The sequence below is a fragment of the Chrysemys picta genome, chromosome 9 (assembly GCF_011386835.1).
Source record: "Chrysemys picta bellii isolate R12L10 chromosome 9, ASM1138683v2, whole genome shotgun sequence".
Lineage (NCBI taxonomy): Eukaryota > Metazoa > Chordata > Testudines > Emydidae > Chrysemys > Chrysemys picta.
Genome location: NC_088799.1, coordinates 83732692 through 83750354, shown reverse-complemented (window position 1 = coordinate 83750354; position 17663 = coordinate 83732692). Strand labels below are relative to the sequence as shown.

The 17663-nt window shown below is 46.2% G+C and overlaps 1 protein-coding gene across 5 annotated transcripts in view; it reads right to left on the bottom strand.

Annotated features, from left to right (window-relative positions):
- The window catches only part of LOC101937540 (pre-mRNA 3'-end-processing factor FIP1-like), a 36502-nt gene that overhangs the window by 2550 nt on the left and 16289 nt on the right, over positions 1-17663 (bottom strand). For 4 of the 5 annotated variants that reach the window (XM_005291764.5, XM_065557259.1, XM_005291765.5 and 1 more), the window contains 7 exons: positions 14251-14356; positions 12276-12474; positions 9880-9906; positions 7989-8046; positions 6331-6386; positions 4428-4614; positions 2165-2323 (listed from right to left, as the gene is read on the bottom strand). In XM_005291764.5, the coding sequence (XP_005291821.1) occupies positions 2165-2323; positions 4428-4614; positions 6331-6386; positions 7989-8046; positions 9880-9906; positions 12276-12474; positions 14251-14356 (792 nt within the window). The remainder of the gene's footprint in view (positions 1-2164; positions 2324-4427; positions 4615-6330; positions 6387-7988; positions 8047-9879; positions 9907-12275; positions 12475-14250; positions 14357-17663) is intronic. The other variant, XR_010590426.1, reaches the window with a different exon arrangement.

The following is a 17663-nucleotide window of genomic DNA, read 5'->3' as shown; positions in this document are numbered from 1 at the left end:
GCTTGTTTTCAACCTTGCGCTCAGACCACACAACCATCCTTCCTCTCAAAGGTCTTGAACATTTGAAATGGGGGCTTCATTTGTAAACATAACAGATTTTCTTCAGACTTAAATCTAACCTAAAGCAGGTTGAAACCCAGCCCCTTCTCCTACTGCAAGAGTCCCAAATGACGTCAGCTCTTACTAGCATGATCACCTCAAGCACTAGGCTCCAAAACACAATTCTAATTCGAAGCCACCTTTAAAAACACTCTACGTGGATTTCACCATTTACTCAGCGGAACAAACAATTCTCATCCAAGCACTCTGGGCTGCTCAAACAGGGGAGTGCTTGCTTTTAAAGAGAGCAAGAGGAAAATCTCTCTCAGCATTTCATTTCCAGCTGGCATTCTGTATTCTAATTCCCTATCTAAGCACGCTAATAGCTTTTGGCATCATTTCAACAGAGTCCACGCTGCTTGTACAGCCAAGCGATTTGCTGTATTCCTACTACAAAATCAAATCTCTTGGGTATCAGGAGTATTATTATTAAACTAGCACAAGCTTCCATTTGTTTTCAATTCGGTTCCCACCCTCTTGTGAGATTCTAACCCTTCCTTTACACAAGAGAGCAGTTATTACCTCTTGGAGAAATTCATGTGCATCCTGAAAGATGAGACCTGCATTTTACCTCTAGTCTTCAGAAAGAAGGTTTTTCTGATACATCAATTACATGAATAGAAGGCATTTTTTTCCCTCCTCCAGAGAACCAGCCTGAAATGCTAAGGCCTGGTTGGTCTACACTACAGTTAGGTCGACATAAGGCAGCTTACATCAACCTAATTATGTCAGTGTACATACTGCAGCCTTGCTCCCTCCAATGTAAGTGCCCTACTACACTGACATAACTCCACCTCCAGGAGAGATGTAGGGCTTATGTCGGTGTAGTTAGGATGACGGAGTATCCATATATACACTCTGTCAGTTACATACACCAGCTGTTGGCTGCCATTCTTGACAATTGTCGCTTACAGCTCCAGCTGTCACCCTCAGGCAGGTGGGGAGCTCCAGCTGGGAGCCCGGATGGTTGACATGCTCCTGGCAGGGAGCCGAGAGCCCTTGGGGGGGAAGCCGCAGAGCTGAGAGCCTGGACTCTTGGCCCCCCCACACTGCCCCTCTTAGGGCTCCTGGAGAGGACGTGCACCACCAACACAAGGAGGGCAGTGTGACATGAACCGCCAAAGTAAGGCTGTGAGTCGACATAACATAGGTCAACTTAAATTTTTAGTGTAGACATGCCCTTAGATCTAAAAAAATCTACCTACACTGTTAACAAGATGCCGATTGCTGTGGTATCTGAGCAGCTCCCAGAATTCTGAAGCATATTAATTCAGAAGTCAGAGGCTGGATTTTAGGCTTGTTATTTTGTTGATGGAGTGCTAGTTCAAGGATTGGTTCAAGAAGTAGTTTACATTTTGCTCTGAAGGAGTGGAGATTCACGAACACCCTGATCTGCTCCATGAGTGATCTCTTTATCAGAGCAGCACTAGCTCCATTTTATTGGGGGTGGGAGGCACCCTGAGAGAGACAGTGACTCAGGCAATATCACTCACCAACAGAGATGGGAACACCACCCAGATCTCCTGACTGCTAAGCCAGTGCCCTAGCCCTGCACCACACTCCAGGAGTGAAGTTCAGACCAGTGGACTGAACCCTCCATCCTGTGCACACTCCTTGGAGTGGACAGGTCCATTGTTCCAGCAGAGCACAGCTGAGTTTTTCCTTCCTATTTTAGTTTGACATTTTCTTTTCATGGAAAGTGAGAGTCTCCTGGTGCGGAGTCCATGACCAGCAGTATCCCTGCTGGGAACCAATGTGGAGGACCTACAGATGGCGCTTTGCCAGATTCCCATAGATAGCCTTGCTCCTCTAAAATGTACAATATGAATACACAGTAATACAAAGGAAGCCTTCCCCTACCAAGGATGGCTCTGAATCCCTGGCCAGATGCATTATTTATGGGGATTTTGCCTTCCTCTGAAGCATCAGATATTGGACAATGTCACAGGCATAGGCAATGCCAGAATGGACTAGAGGTCAGGTTTGCTGTGGATATTCCAGCCTCTGTCCTGAGCCAAGATCCACTCCCACTTAAAGGGCCCGCTCCACCAACGAGGAATCTTACCGTCTTGAAGACTTATGTTTACTGCTCTCCTCCTTCTCTCTGTGCCTGCGCTCCCGGTGGCGATCCTCCCGCTCTCTGCTCCGATCTCTACTCCTGCGATAATCCCGCTCAAAATCATAGCTTCGCTCTCGACTGTAGTAGCGATATCGCTCATCATCGCTTTGGGGGAGAGACAAGCGTACAGTGAGACAGAGGGAGCTGCTAGACAGAGGAGGGGGGAAATATGCTACTCATTAGCACTTGAGCCTGCCCTCTAATACATTGAGCTATGTTCATGGAGCCTGTTGAAATCCCAGGGTCTCCGAGGGCCTCATCTACTCACAACCTGACCCCCATGCCCCCAAGGGAAACATCACTTCTTGACAAAGTGCAATGTTGATTTAGTCTGGAATTCTCTATTAGCACAATCAGAACAGATATTTAAAAAGAAAAACCCTTATAAGTCCATAAGCTTAACGTTTCTTGCTTATCGTAGCTCAGAAACAACACTGGAGTTCAGATCAACACACAAGTTTCAACAAACATTCATGCAACTATCTGTAATAATAAACAGAAATAATTGTTGCCTATTCCCATCCATGGCCCTCCCACAACACACTCCAACCCCTCCTACACAAGGTATACGAGATCTCAACTAAAGAGAATGGTTTAGAGTTTCTATAAGGATGTAAAAGAGTCTAAAGAGTATTCTTATACGTGGGTGTGTGGCAGAGAACCTGGCCTTTGCCCAGGTGGTCTTTCTGGAACACATTTGTGATACGCCCTCTCACCATTGTTCCGTCTTGCTCTACATTTTCCATAAACTAGAAGGAAATGACCAAAGTGGCCCAGAAACGTGGTACTTGTATCTCTCCACTCTGATAGTGCAGGACTATACTCTGCAGTACTCTTGTTCAGGCTACTTTTACATCCCTTTGCTTGAGTCTATTTTTATTTATTTACACCCAAATGTAGATAAACAAACACACACATACACGTGCCTAAGAAAACAGTACGATACACAGAGACCACATGATCTTATGGTCTGCACCCTTTCTCCAGCCTAAACATCTCCCCCTCTTCTATATAAAACTGCATATCCAAAATGCAGACACATTTTGCAATTCCCACTCTTCTCCTCTATGCCTGTCTTATAACTCCTCTTCCCCATAAAAACACTGAATACTAAACCCCAAAAACATCCCAAGTCCCATAGTTGGAAACAAGAATGAAGCATTTGGGAAAAAAGCCTGAAATGCTGTTTTGTGACCTACGGAAACAAGTTAAAGAAGAAAACTCCCAAAATAGAAGCAATCAGACAGAATCAAAGAAAGAGGTATCATCTGGGAACTATCACCACAAAAGGGCTTAACTCATTACTGTGACTTGCCCTACCTGGTGAATACAATTTAAGCTTCTAGATGCCAACATACTCTACAGCAACTAAAAATTCTAGCACGGTGCCTGGAGTGCTAAGCAGATCACATGACTCATGTCCCCAGAATTACAGGAGCCTTACAAATTCCAGTATGTTAACATCTTCATTCCTTCCCTGCCTGATCACCTTCCAAAATGCCTGAAGCCTTTTAAAAAAGCTCTCTGTTACAAGAAAACTGCCTTGTTTGCTCAGCTCAGTGGCCTGGAAGTTCCCAGAGCAAGCAGCACCCTTTGCCAGGAATATACATATATTTTGGTGATGTTTTCAGCAACTACTGGCATTGCTGGGCGTGATGCTTGTAAAAATATCAACAGTGCTGATGACAACAGTAACATCACGAAAGCCTATGGTGGAGAGTGCAAAGCAACTGCATTGAAAGAACAGCAACTGTCTAATCTTTCCTGTGTCTCCGGTTTGCAGCCCCCTTCACTGAGCTCTCTCATGGCTGCTGTCCCCTTAAATCACATTTAATTCCCAACAAGGTGGCTGTCTCCAGAGAAATGCCCATTGTCATTAAGGGTTTACACTGCCTGGCATGTTCATGGTGAACAGTGCTCCTTATCCCATAAGCTTTCAGACCATGGGGCTCAGCAAAAGGGGGCAGTTTCCCATCAAAATTACAGTATTGTTACATTTAGAAACTTTTCATCTTGAAACTACAGAATAATAGCATTTGTATAGAACTTGTCATCCAGAGACCAAAGTGCCTTACACAAAAGGTGGATATATAATCTGTCATTAGCCCTGTGTTACAAGCAGGGAAACTGAGGCATGGAGATTACATGGTTGCATAACAAGTCAACAGCCGAGAAGAACCCAGGTGTCCCATCTCTTGTTCTTGCTTACTTGTTGTATTCACTGGTGGTTGGAGTCCGGTCTCTGTCTCTCTCCCTTTCCCTTTCCCTCTCTCTCTCACGCCTTGAGCCGGAGTACTCCCAGTGGCTGCTGCTGGAGCTGCTCGTGCCCTTATCCACTGTCGTCACCCAAGGCGTGTGAGAAGTGGAAATAGGAGGGTAGCTGATGAAACCAGAATCTGCAGTGAGAGAGCAGAACCTTCACTTGCCTGAACAGTTAGTGCTGCCCCTTATGCTGACCCAATGGGGAAAGAAGACATGCTTTCTCCGCACCCTGCAACCAGGCCACATTGGGCAGCAATTTCGTCAGATCCTGCAACCTAAGCAGGTTTGACCTAGGTCAGATCTGGGATTGGGACTCACCCAGTAACATGTAGGTGCTCTAGTTAGTGGTACTGCTGGATCAGGAAGTGACACTACTCCCTTTGAATAACCACTAACCCAACCCCCACCTCTTTACCCATGAGCCCCTGATTTCCCCCTTGTATATTCAGGTATGATATTCTAACAAGTTTTAAGCATCATCTCCCTAGGCCAGAAAGAGGCAGATGTTGCTGCAATCATTCCAGGCACTGATTAAGGATATTCAAATAGGAGCTGCTGACACCTGCCCTCCGTGGATCACAGCTACCCACTTGGCCATGTTACTGGTCCGCCCCCAGGAAGCCCCATCATTTCTTCCTTCCCCAACCAGCATCCTCTGAGCAGGAGGACAAGACAAAGGATCCCGAGAAGCCCTGGCAGTTTCTCTCTTTTTGATCAGCCAGCAGAGTCTATGGTTTGGTCTTCAAGATTCCTAGCCAGCTCTGTTAGCTCATAGAGCAAGAAGTCTGACCCCTGACCCCTTGCAGGGTTAGGGCTGGTGCCTGCAACAAGTAAATCCCAGGTTCTTTCTCTATCAGATGTTGAATTAAGAAATGCTTTGAAATATCATGCCGAGGTCTCAGTGCTGGCAAAGGAAAGAGTGACACCTAGTGAATCCCAGACCACCACCAACCTCCCTGGAGGTGTCTTATTCAAGTATTGACCGGCCACTGTCCTGCTTCATTGGAAAGGGCCACCAAGGTCACAGCCTGAGATGGCACAGGCTGCTGCTGGGATGTTTATTTGAAGGAATACTAGATTAGAAGGCTGCAGTTTCTCAGGATGCCACATGCCCATACTCTGCAGTCCCTACCTCCCTCTCCCCCAAGAGGGGGAGGAAGATGTCAGCGTCTGCAATCCTGCCTGCTAGATGAATAGGCACCACTTGCAAGTGCCGCTGACCCAGGACAGGAGCCAGCTGGACTAAAGAAACAGGAAAGGACACGGGCAGCACAGGCAAGGTTGTAGTGGGGAAGGAAATCTACTGAAACACTGTTACTGCCTCTTCCATTAGGAGACTAAAGGAGACAGATGCTTGTGAGTGTGCCTAGGCAGGGTGTGTACATGTTGCAAGGAAGGAGGATACAGCAGGGGTGGAAGAGGGACATTCAAAGGCTCATGCGGGAAAAGCCTGAAATTTGGCTGGGGGCGTGTTCTTCCCTGGAAAAAGCTAGGATTACGACTAGGGGCACAGGGACCCATGGCTGCACTAGGAAGCTTCTCTGTTGCTGACATGGGAGTTGGGTACTGAGGGCAGCTGATACAGGAATGAGAACTATTTAATTACAAGCATCACCTGGGTCAGAGTCATTTCAGAGAGTGCAGCTGATCTAAGACTGTCTAGAACGTTTACTGCTAGGCCCATTACCAACACCCGCTGTCAGCGACTGGGCGGTCTGGAGCGCAGACACAGCTTCAAAGGTCACAGTGACAGAGGCATAGGTCAGCCTAGCACAAGGCTAAGTTACTAACAACCCTCTGGCCAGCCCCATGCCCAGTCAGTTCCACCATCCTGTGGCTTCCGTGCTCACCTGCAGAGTTGTATCCAAATGGTGGAGGCTGCCTGTTATTGTAGCCGGCAGGTTGGCTTTGGAGAGAACACAAGGACACCAGTTACTAACATCAGTTACCTGCCATCAGCTTAGCACACAGAGCGGGAGCCTGCAATACAGTTACTGTTAACTCAATGGAGAGATTAAGACAGGACCCCTCCCCGCCCCCCAGATACCACGAGTCTCCTCCTAACCCCCTTGCTTCTGTTCAACTCCTGAAATCCAAGCTGGGTTCTTCACACCTGCCTGGTCTCCAGGCCAACAAGTCTCCACTCCTGGGTTGAGGCTGGATGTGGGATCTGGCAGCAGGGAGAGGCAGGACAGAGTGGAAGGTCTTGATGAGAGGATGGAGACCAGAAGGGAGGGACTGGCTCTGGCCAAAAGCCCTGACAGTCTGCCCTCCATCTAGTCACAGATCCTCCTTCCTCTTTGCCATGATGCCCTGTAGTGACCATACCAAAATTCAGGAAAATGGTCAGTCTTGAAAAGGCCAGAGGCAGTGTGAAAACAGAAGATCGTGCTAGAAATGAGAAGTTAGGAAAGCTCATCAGAGTCTAAGAAAAGGTTCCACTTAGGTTCACTCATGTTTTGGGCAAAAAATTGTGTAAATTAATGTAATATAGGAATGAGTAGGTTCATCTCTAGCGAATGGTGGCAGACAAAGAGATCATTTGGGGAAGGAAGGAGTGGCGATTTGAATGAAATGAGAGATTCTTTAATAGCTATAAAGCCATGTGTTATGCTACACTTTAACAATCATCACACTTTGCCATCCATAGCATTTTTCATGCAAGGATCTCCAACCATTTTTGGGGGTGGGGTGGGGGGGCCATCTGGTAACTTTAGTCATGCAAGATGACCAGAGGTCACATCCTTTCACCTCACAGACGGTTCCCTGAGGCAAGCCGTGGTGTGGTGGACTGGGAGTCTGGCAATTTAAGTTATAGTCCTGGCTCTGCCATGAGCCTGTTCTGTGTCCTTGGGCAAGACCCTTTGCCTCCACGAGCATTAGTCCTCCGTCGTCCTCCCCAATCTGCACGAGGCTAATAATGCTTCATAAGAAATAATTCATAGTAGCAAAGTGCTCTAAGATCCTTGGATGGAAATGCCAGGGAAATGCAAAATGGTATTATTAAGAACACAGTGAAAGCGACAATACAAATCTGAATACTGGTTGCGAACATACTCCTAGCACGTGTGTGACATGACAAGATACCAGTGAACTGACAAACCAAGGGCGAAGTTTGCTGCAACAGATTAAAGGCTTGGAGCAAGAGTTCACTGCAAACCTGGCAATTCATGCTCCCCTTCCAAATCAGGTGCAGGTTGTAAGTTACTCTACAAATATTCTAAACACAAACCTAGCATTCCCCGATACCATGTGGCCATGCTGATGGGTCCCCTACTACGTAGCACACCTAGTTACAGTATTCCCACATCCTGCTCCTTAAGCTACCTTGATTCTTAGTACTTCTTAAAGATTCTGTGTGTTTCTTAAAACTGTGAAAGAAACAGGATAGCTCCTATTTCCCTACTATGCCTCCCACCCAGAGGCATTCCATTCTACTGTCTAGCTGCACCTGGCTGTGTAAAACCAGGATGGAAAATTATCTACTCAAAGGAAGATTCTGCCTTACCCATCAAGTGTTGGAATGAGGAGAGCTGGTGGAGGAGCCAGAGGTGGAGGGAACAGCCCTATAAATAAAAGCAGAGTGTCAAGATGAGGCCGCAGAAGGCTTACGATGTGGGGCTAGATTCCCCCAGAAATTAGGCAATTAAAGCACAGTTCTACTCTGAACAGTTATGTGGAAATGGCACCTTTTTACTCCACAAACTCACACCCCTGAGTGTATTCAGAACCATATGCCCTTACCACAATTGAACCTCTACTGCTTTTTACTCCTATTTGCCCTACAGAGACAGCACAGCTAAAGAAAAAAGAGCCAGACTCTATTCTGGCTTGTGCATCAACAACAAAATATCAACTCCAGTACTGAGTGAAAATTTCCCCCTACATTAACCCTGTGCAGTCCCATTGAGGACTGAAGGCTTGGCTCTCAGATCCCAGATTGAAATCCCTAGGGCTGACTGTAAATAGAGTGATGGTTTTATCTGTACAGTGATTGAATGTGACATGCAACATGGAAGCCTACTGTACTCTTTTGGGAAAAATCACTTTTCTGACCATAACTACACTGTAGAAGGCAGAAACCACAGTAGGGCAGAGCACAAACTAGACAGTTAAATGGATGTTAGAAGGACCCCACATGATCTCTTTCCACTTTTTAAAAGTGACTTGCGTACCTAGACTTCTAAATCCCATTGACTTTCAAAGTGGCTAAATCACTTCTGAAAATGAGACTTAGGTGATTTTGAAAATTTTACCAGTTTCAAACAACCAAGAAATTCTTGCATAAGCCATTACCAATGGCGAGGACATCATGCTAAGTGAACCACTAGATTGTTCCAGTGTAAACATTTGTTTTCGTTGTTTTAAAAGAATGTGTTTTCTTAAGTTATTCTGACAGTCATCAAGACTCCCCCCCTTCCCTATTTTTGAAAGATTTTTAATCTGTAGATAATATGACTAGAGAAAGTTGTAACATTTGTGAAACTCATCCCTCTAGAGCAGTTGCTATTGTTGAGAGAAAGCACTGATAATTATTAGTGTGTCATGCACCTTCCTCTAATTACCGTAGAAGCAAAAATTATCACAGGGTATTTTCCATGCATTACCCTTTTCAGTCCAATTACTATATATGAAGCTTCCACTGTAGCTAAAGTCATTTCTTTCCCCTCCAGCCCATCACAACTTTAATCTAGATGGAACCAGAATTGCAACTGGCAACGGCAGCGCCCAGAAGTAGGTCGGGATTTGTACTCTGCTTTGCTAGAGGTGGCATTTCCCTAGATCCAAGCTCCCTATGAGCAGGGTCCATTCAATAACAAAAAGAATCCATTCTGCAATATTCTTTACATTGAGATGAGCAGTTCCAATCAGGATCTGAAGCTCTTCAAAGTTTGGGGCTGTTCCAGCTTGGGCTCAAACTTATTTGTTACATTTGGTTTGTGAACGTTCACCAACTCTACTGCACATCACGGGAAAGAGAACTTCCAGTGACAACAGCCATTGTTGCCCCCTTGTTCTCATGCTCTCTCTGAAATCTTACATGAAGCACTTTGATTTGGCAGAAGACTCATCACTATGTGAGCTCCCATGATGGCACAAGTTAGGTCTTCTGAAATTTAACCAAGAAGCTTTCATGATGTCCTCTGCCAACCTAAGCTACTTTCTGGAGTATTCTTCCAAGATAAAATGATTGTTTTAACTGGCCCTATGGATCATTATTGAGCTCTAGAAGTTAAGCAGTTGAAGTTTGAGATTGCACTGCTTATCAGTGCTTATGTTACCTTGAGGTCAATCAGACTTAGGCTAAGACGCAGCCACGCCATTTCATACTTTACTTCAGTGCTCAGATAGGACTATTCTGAGTCACTGCCACTGTTAAAAGCAAATCAATAGCCTACCTGGAATGGGACCTGGTGGTGGCAAGCCTACGGAAATAAGAAAACAAAACTTAGTGAGAAGAACAAGAAGTTAACATTATTTTGTTACCACAAGCTAATGAGCCTGGTTTAATAGTATCCGCTTCAAGAAGTTTGTTTGAGGCCAGGTATATTTCAGCAAACAGAATATACAGTAAAAACTGTTCACTTCTCCCCCCCTTTAGCCATCATAGAAATGAGGCAGAAAAGACCAAGGAGGCTATTATTTCATCCATCACTCAGGCAATGCAATAATGTTCTCCATGGATTAGATGCCCTGAAAGCATATTTATTCTGGACCTTCAGAAAAGGAAGCCAGCGAAGAGAGAAGCACTAGTATGATATGCTCTTGCTGACCTCTTCCAGTCAGGAGACTAGCTGCTGCATCCTGGACGAGGTAAAGTCCAAAGTGTGGCCTTCACTTCAGTATTCCAGCCCACCAGTAATAAAGGCATTGATCACCATGGTGAGGTCAATTCTTGAGTGGAAGAGGCACTGCCTTGTTTGTAGTAAATGGAAAAAGGTGTTTCAGGCCATTGCTGATGCTGCTAGTTAGAAAAAGGAATCAATAGGATTCTGATACTGTGCCTGCCCTGGACTGTCAGCAGGCAAATGCCCATGAATGAGCAAGCCATCTTGGTCTTTGCCTGCACATTTTTTTAACAGGCTGATCCAAAACTCCACTTGACATCAATGACAGATATACATGTGAAACCACTACAGTCCTGAGTCTAACAGTGATTTTAGCACCAGAGTTTAAGGACTAATTAACCTTCACCTGAGACACTGACTCATGCAACACTAGGTCAAAGATAAATGAATGACAAACTGTCCATTCAGAGTAAATATTCTAATCTAATCTCTGGACCTGGATCAACACACTCTACAGAACCAGATGTTTTTAAAGAGAGGATTTTGGTTCCTCTCTAGAAAATAAATACTAATCTAACCCCAATTCACATAGGTTATCTCCAGTAAGGTGTGTCACACAGTGCATCAAGTAGCAGAAATGGGAGTAGAACCTGAGACTCCTGTCCCTCAGAGCCCTACTCTTACCACTAGACAATGCTCTTCCCTTCAGGAATACAATGCAATCCCTCTATCTAATCAGCCCCTCTCTAAAATTAGGTGTGAAGCATACACCAATTCATCACAATTACATTTGTTATACAAGGAACCACCATCCACTTGAAATCTAGTCACTCTAAAAATAAATGTAATAGTTTCAGGTCTACAAATACTTGAGTCCCATTGCTGAGTGGCTTTACAAGCGCTTTTTCCTTTTGTTAAAATTTCTCTCCCCCTGCTGCTATTGTGTAAGATCCATACAAACATCAGAAGAAGGTGAGTGACTAGCTGTTCAGGAGAAAGAGAAACTGATTATATGCAAAATATTGCCAAAGACATAAAGGGGGGATACCCAGACCAAAATAGAGGCCCCTTCCCTCCATCTTATCAGGTTCTAGCCTCCTAGGCATTATAACTACCGTAGGTAAAAAGCATTCTGGGAGATGCGATTTTTAAGTTAAGTGTGTCTTCTTAAGTGCTGCGTGTACTCTGCACCATGCCTACCTACTCAATATCTGTAAGGGAGCACAAACTTGGCGAGATTGAGGGACACTGACAGCTTGCCAGGAGTCCATTGGAGGCCCCTCATTTGCACATACACACTATTGTCTTAAAAGTGAAAAATAAAATGGGCAGAACTCTAATACCTGCTTACACTCTCAGATGTTTATACAAGTAATATCCCACAGTGACACGAGGTATAATAAAAATGTATGGGATACACATTGAGAAGGGATATGAACCTTCAGACTTCAGGGCACAAACTAACCACCAACCAACCTGAGTAAGGAAGAAACTTCCCCTCTAAGCAGATTATTCCAGAACTGTCCATTACAGGGTGTTTCACCTTCCTCTGAAGTATCTGTCAGACAGGATCCTGGACTATCTAGATAGCACACTAGTCTGATCCAGTGAGGCAACTCCTATGTTCCTACCTTCCTTCAAAGATTAATAGAAATTGCTAGTCTATTTATCCATGTGTAAGAGGCCAAGCACCATGGTATCCAAGTGACATCAGCGACTGCAACAAAACACTGAGAGCCATTCAAGAGGAACAGCAGCCCTGAAGAGTTTGAAGGCATATATATCCAAAGGCTGGGGGAAGGGGGGGGGGGGGTGTTCCCCAGCTGTCTGAGTTACAGTTTGAATTAGTTGAATCTCAGTGATCTGATACATGGCTAATCAACTGTTCCTTAACATTTCTTAAATATACTAAAGATTCCTTTGACTTCCCCAAGCCTCAGGTACCTGAACTTAACACACACAGATTAACACATCAAGATTGCTCTGTATTCAGAGCAAATACCTACCTGGAGGATGCAGAGGAGGTGGGACAGAAGTAACTGGAGGGGGAGGGTGGAGAAAGTGTGGTGGGGGTGGCCCAGCAATTGGGGGAGGTGGGGGACCTGCTGGTGGTACAAACGGCTGTTGCTGAGGTGGCTGCTGGGGCTGTGATGGTTGCTGGGGCTGCTGTGGGAGTTGTGGCTTATTTCCATGATCTCCAAGAACCTTTAAAACAAAGACAGACAGAAAATAGAAGATGGTATTTTACCCCTTGGAACCTGCAATCAGTGCCTCCCAGTGCTGGCAAAAGGGGCATGTGCCACAGAACCCAAGCACCCCAACATTATAGGGAGGGAGGAAGTCGGGGACAGTCTCAGCCTTTAGGTACACTACAGGGGAGATGTCACAAGCTCAGCATGCAAGGAAATGCCCTGTCAACAGACATCTTTGCTAGCATGAACACAGCAAGTGGTAGAGTCCAAGCTAGCTACAAATCTACTCCTATGCGAGATACCCCTCCCCAAGGGATGCACAGAATTATGACTGAATGGGTCACTTGCACTTAATACCCTTAGGACGAGCCTAAAACCCGATCCCAAGAGGGGCTGGGCACAGCCACTCTTGAGATAAGGCCCCACATCACAGCCCTCAAAATAAGAGCAGCCCCATTCGAGTGGTGATACGCTAACTCTTATTAAACAGACAATTTTGTTCCAAAATTTGTTTCTGAATTTGCTTTCTTCATAAATACAACATGGGGTCAAATTCTGCTCCTAGTTGCATCAGTGTAATTCCACCATCAAAATTAACAGAGGGCTGCTGGAGTCACACCAGTTTAACTGGCAAGAGAATTTGGCCGTTTATGTCCACATTGCCACTATTTCAAAGTTCAGTATACAGCATACACCAAAAGGATTTGGATATGCAGACACCAGCGCTCGGTATGGGGAAGAAGAATAAATCATTTACTAAGCAGATTTAGCCTTGATGCACCACTGGGGCCTACCCTTAGTAAAAGGTTCGTTTGCACTTTCCCAACATTGTTACTTTATAAAAGAAGATTTGGGGGGCTCATGCCCACTAGTTTTTTGGGTTGGAGGGGGCAGTTAGAAAAGAATTGTTCTGGTCAGAAGGTTCTGGGGACTCTGAAAACCCCTAGCTTCTGTCTGCTGAGAATCCCAGCAGAATATGGGCATTAGGTTGTATATGGGATGACACCACTGAAGTCAATGGAGTTACACTGAAGGGAGATCAGAACAGGCCCCCAGTTTGTAACTTAATTTTTTTGTCCCCTTTAAAGGCATCAAGTAGTGCAGTCCCAATACTTAGATTCTACAGGGTGAAGAATGTCTGATAATAACTGACATGAATGTTATTTTGAAATTTTAAAAAATGACAAAAAAAGATACATAAACATTCCCTTGCAGTGTTGGAAACCCCCACACATGGTTAGTGCATGGGAATGGAAAGAGAAAATGACCAGACTAGTTTTACTGTCCAACATGAGAAAAATGTAAAAAGGTAAATGACAGCAATTAACAGTGAAAGTAAATTGGACTGTTACAATTCTTTCAGGTTTAATAGGAGAACACACTAGTAACAAGGTATGGCTTTAAAAAAAGAGGGAAAAAAACACTAACAGATCCATCTAGGAACTTCACAGTTAACATTTGCTGAACATCATGATAGCAGTAGGGAGCTCAGACCCTCCTGCTCAAAAACCAGAAGTCCCAGTGTGTGGGGGAAGGGGGAGAGGGAAGAGACTCTCCATTAGCAGTGTAAGGCTGATACAGTTGAGTTCTCATTCCACCCACTCGGGGGGCAATGGCATGTGCATACGTTATGATTGGTGATTTATTTTGCAATCTTGACAGTGTTCTTTTAAAACAAAACCCCAGGTTTTACAGAAGTAGACAGTCAGGAAAGTGCAGACAATTGCTTAAGGTTCATCTGAAAGTGCACGGGATATCAAATGTTTGAAGACAGCTTGAAGCTGTTTACCTGAATGGGATTTTCCTCAGAGGCGTGTTTATCGCGGCGTCTTCCTTCTACCCTCCTAATAGTGCCTGCCTGTCCACCAATCACATCAATTGTCCCACCCAGCTTCCTGGTACAAAGTAGATATATCTTCTCAGGTTCAGCACAGAAATTAGAAGTAACAGTTTTTCTTTTCCCCCCGACAGAGAGCTCTCTCTCATGCTGGGAGACCTAAAGCAAAAAGGCCAAGTACATTCTTTTCCATCCGCAGCAAATCACTCTAGGCAGAGCTCAAACTGACAGGGAAACAGTAGAAGGGTGGGGAATCCTTTGCTGCATGTGCACAACTTGAACTCTGGCTGCAGGTAGTGAGTTATGTCTCTTTAGACACCACTTAGTGCTTGATCCTGAGATGTGAAGAATACTCTACCAGCTTCAGAGGGAGAAGGGGGTATTGAACATCTCTCCGTTTCAGACCCTGAAAACTGTCACTCACCTACACATCAATAAGACTACTCAAGTGAATATGGGTTGCAAGATTGGGCTCAATTCCCTTGCAAACAGATCTAGTAGGAGTGGAGAGTGCACAGCACTTGAGGCCCTTAGACCAGAGACAGCCCAAAATTTGCACCATTTCATGACGGATCCATGCTAACCCTCATGGACCATCACTCTAAACTAAGCACTCTCTTTGGTTACAATTCTGGCTGTTGGACACATTTTTTGCCTCTCTATCCCCTAGGCCCAGTACTCCTGTCAAAGAAGTCAGTGAAAGTTTTACCACTGGCTTCAATGGGAGCAAGACAGGGCCTTATATTAATAAAGGGTGTTTGCATATAAACAGGGGACCAGATTCTGCTGTTGGTTACCCTAATTAGATCAGGATCTTTGTTTCTCAAAAAATTGTATCTTCCTGTTGCTTATTCAAAATCCTATACTGGGGACAACTATTTCCACAGCTGTGATGTCATAAGCACAGGATTTGGGGGATGAAGGAGAAGCAGGAGGAGTTAAAGGAATCAAACATTCTAGGTTTATGAAAATGTTCTCAGTAATAAAGACCCAGGGACAAGGCAGTTGGGATTCTCTATCTGAATAGACAGAAGAGAGTTTCTTGTGCAGAGACAGCAGCTCATGAAGGGCTTGATCCTTTAAAAGATGCAAAGTCCCCCTCAAAGCTGTGAATTTGCCATGACTTTTGTGACAGTAGCAGACGTTAGGACATAAACCCAGGTCTGGGCCATTCTGGCCAGCCCCTTACTGAGGCCTTGGCTACACTTGCGAGTTGCAGCGCTGTAAAGCCACCCCCAGCGCTGTAACTCACTCCCCGTCCACACTGGCAAGGCATTTGCAGCGCTGTATCTCCGTGGTTGCAGCGCTGCATGTACTCCACCTCTCCGAGAGGAATAGCGAGTGCAGCGCTGCCACTGCAGCGCTGCGGCGCCAGTGTGGCCACCCAATGCGCTGTGAATGGCCTCCAGAATTATTCGACAGTATCCCACAATGCCTGTTCTAGCCACTCTGGTCAACAGTTCAAACTCTACTGCCCTGGTCTCAGGTAACCAACCATGTGACCGACCCTTTACATTCCCCGGGAATTTTAAAAATCCCCTTCCTGTTTGCTCAGCACAGCGTGGCATGGAGTGCTATCAGCAAATCTTTCCAGGTGACCATGCCTCCACGCGCCAAGCGAGCCCCAGCATGGAGCAATGGCGAGTTGCTGGACCTCATCAGTGTTTGGGGGGAGGAAGCTGTCCAGTCCCAGCTGCGCTCCAGCCATAGGAATTACGATACCTCTGGGAAGGTATCAAAGGACATGATGGAAAGGGGCCATGACCGGGACGCCCTGCAGTGCAGGATTAAAGTCAAGGAGCTGCAGAGTGCCTACCGCAAAGCCCGCGACGCAAACGGCCGCTCCCCCCGCGACCTGCAGATTCTACAAGGAGCTGGATGCAATACTTGGGGTTAACCCCACCTCCACTCCGAGCACCACCAGGGACACTTCAGAGCCGGTGTGGGGGGGGGAGGTGGAAGAAGAAAACGGGAGTGATGGTGGTGGGCCGGATGGAGACACCCCGGAATCCCTGGAGCCATGCAGCCAGGAGCTCTTCTTGAGCCAGGAGGATGGTAACCAGTCACAGCGGCCGGTACTTGGTGGAGGACAAACAGAAGAGCAGGTTCCCGGTAAGCGGGTTTTTTTTTTTTCTGGAAGGAATTTTTTCGGTGCGGGCTCTTTGGGAGAGGAGGGTTAAGCATGCATGCTTAGATGCGGAATAGTGCATTGATGTGGTTTATCACATCGCGGTAATCAGCCTCGGTAATCTCTTCGAATGTCTCATCCAGAAGGCGTGCAATGCGCTTGCGCAGGTTTATAGGGAGAGCCACCGTGGTCCTTGTCCCAGCCAGGCTAACGTGTCCGCACCACTGTGCCGCGGGGGGACCATTGCTGCACACAGGCAAGCTGCATATGGGCCAGGGCGGAAGCCGCATTGCAGTAGAAGACCCTCCCTTGCTTCCCAGGTCACCCTCAGCAGCGAGATATCGTCCAGGACGAACTCCTGTGGAAAATGTTGGGACAGTGTTCAGTGTAGGTGCCCCCTGAAGCTGTTGGCTCTCCCCAAGGCACAGAAACCCAGAGGACAGTGCAGCCCTGAAACAATCAGTCCCCATTACTCACCATTTTGAGGCTCCCGTGGGATGTGTGCGCTCTGTTTCGGACGGGAAAATTATGCTATTGTGTAGACCCTGTGTGTTTTCTACTCCTTAAGTGCGGGGGGGAATCATTACTCTGTCTGGTATAAACAATGCTGCCTCTGTTAAACGTTGCATTTTGCCGCTACAGCTGCATCAACCTTGAGACCTCAGCCGTCCCTCTTATCACCTGCTCAGAGACTGCAAAGACTCAGGAAGAGACCGCGAAAAAGCAAAGAAGACATGCTGCAAGAAGTGATGCAGCAATCTATTAAAGAGAACGAGAAGGCACAGGACTGGAGGGAGAGAGAAAGCAGGATCCGCCAGGAAAACGCAGCGCACCGGCGGCAAAGCACCGCGCACTGGCAGCAAAGCACTGATAGGCTCATCAGCATCCTGGTGCGCCAAGCAGATGCTATCCAGGAGCCGGTAGCCATGCAGAAAGAGCAGAAAGAGGAGCAGTACCGAAAACGCAAACACCACCCTGCCCTACAGCCCTTGTCCCCAAACTCTTTCCGTTGTACCCCACTGTCACCTCCAACCCACTTTCCCCAACTTCCGTGTTCTTCACGCCACCCAATGCCTCCAACACCAGTATCTTCACCACCCAACCCTGAAGACCACGACCCTTACCCTCTGCACTCAACCCCCATCACCATGCAGTATAGCTGTCCTGAAGTGCAGTACTCACTGCACAGCACACCAGACAGGACATACACGAATCTGTGATTGTACTGTTCCCCACT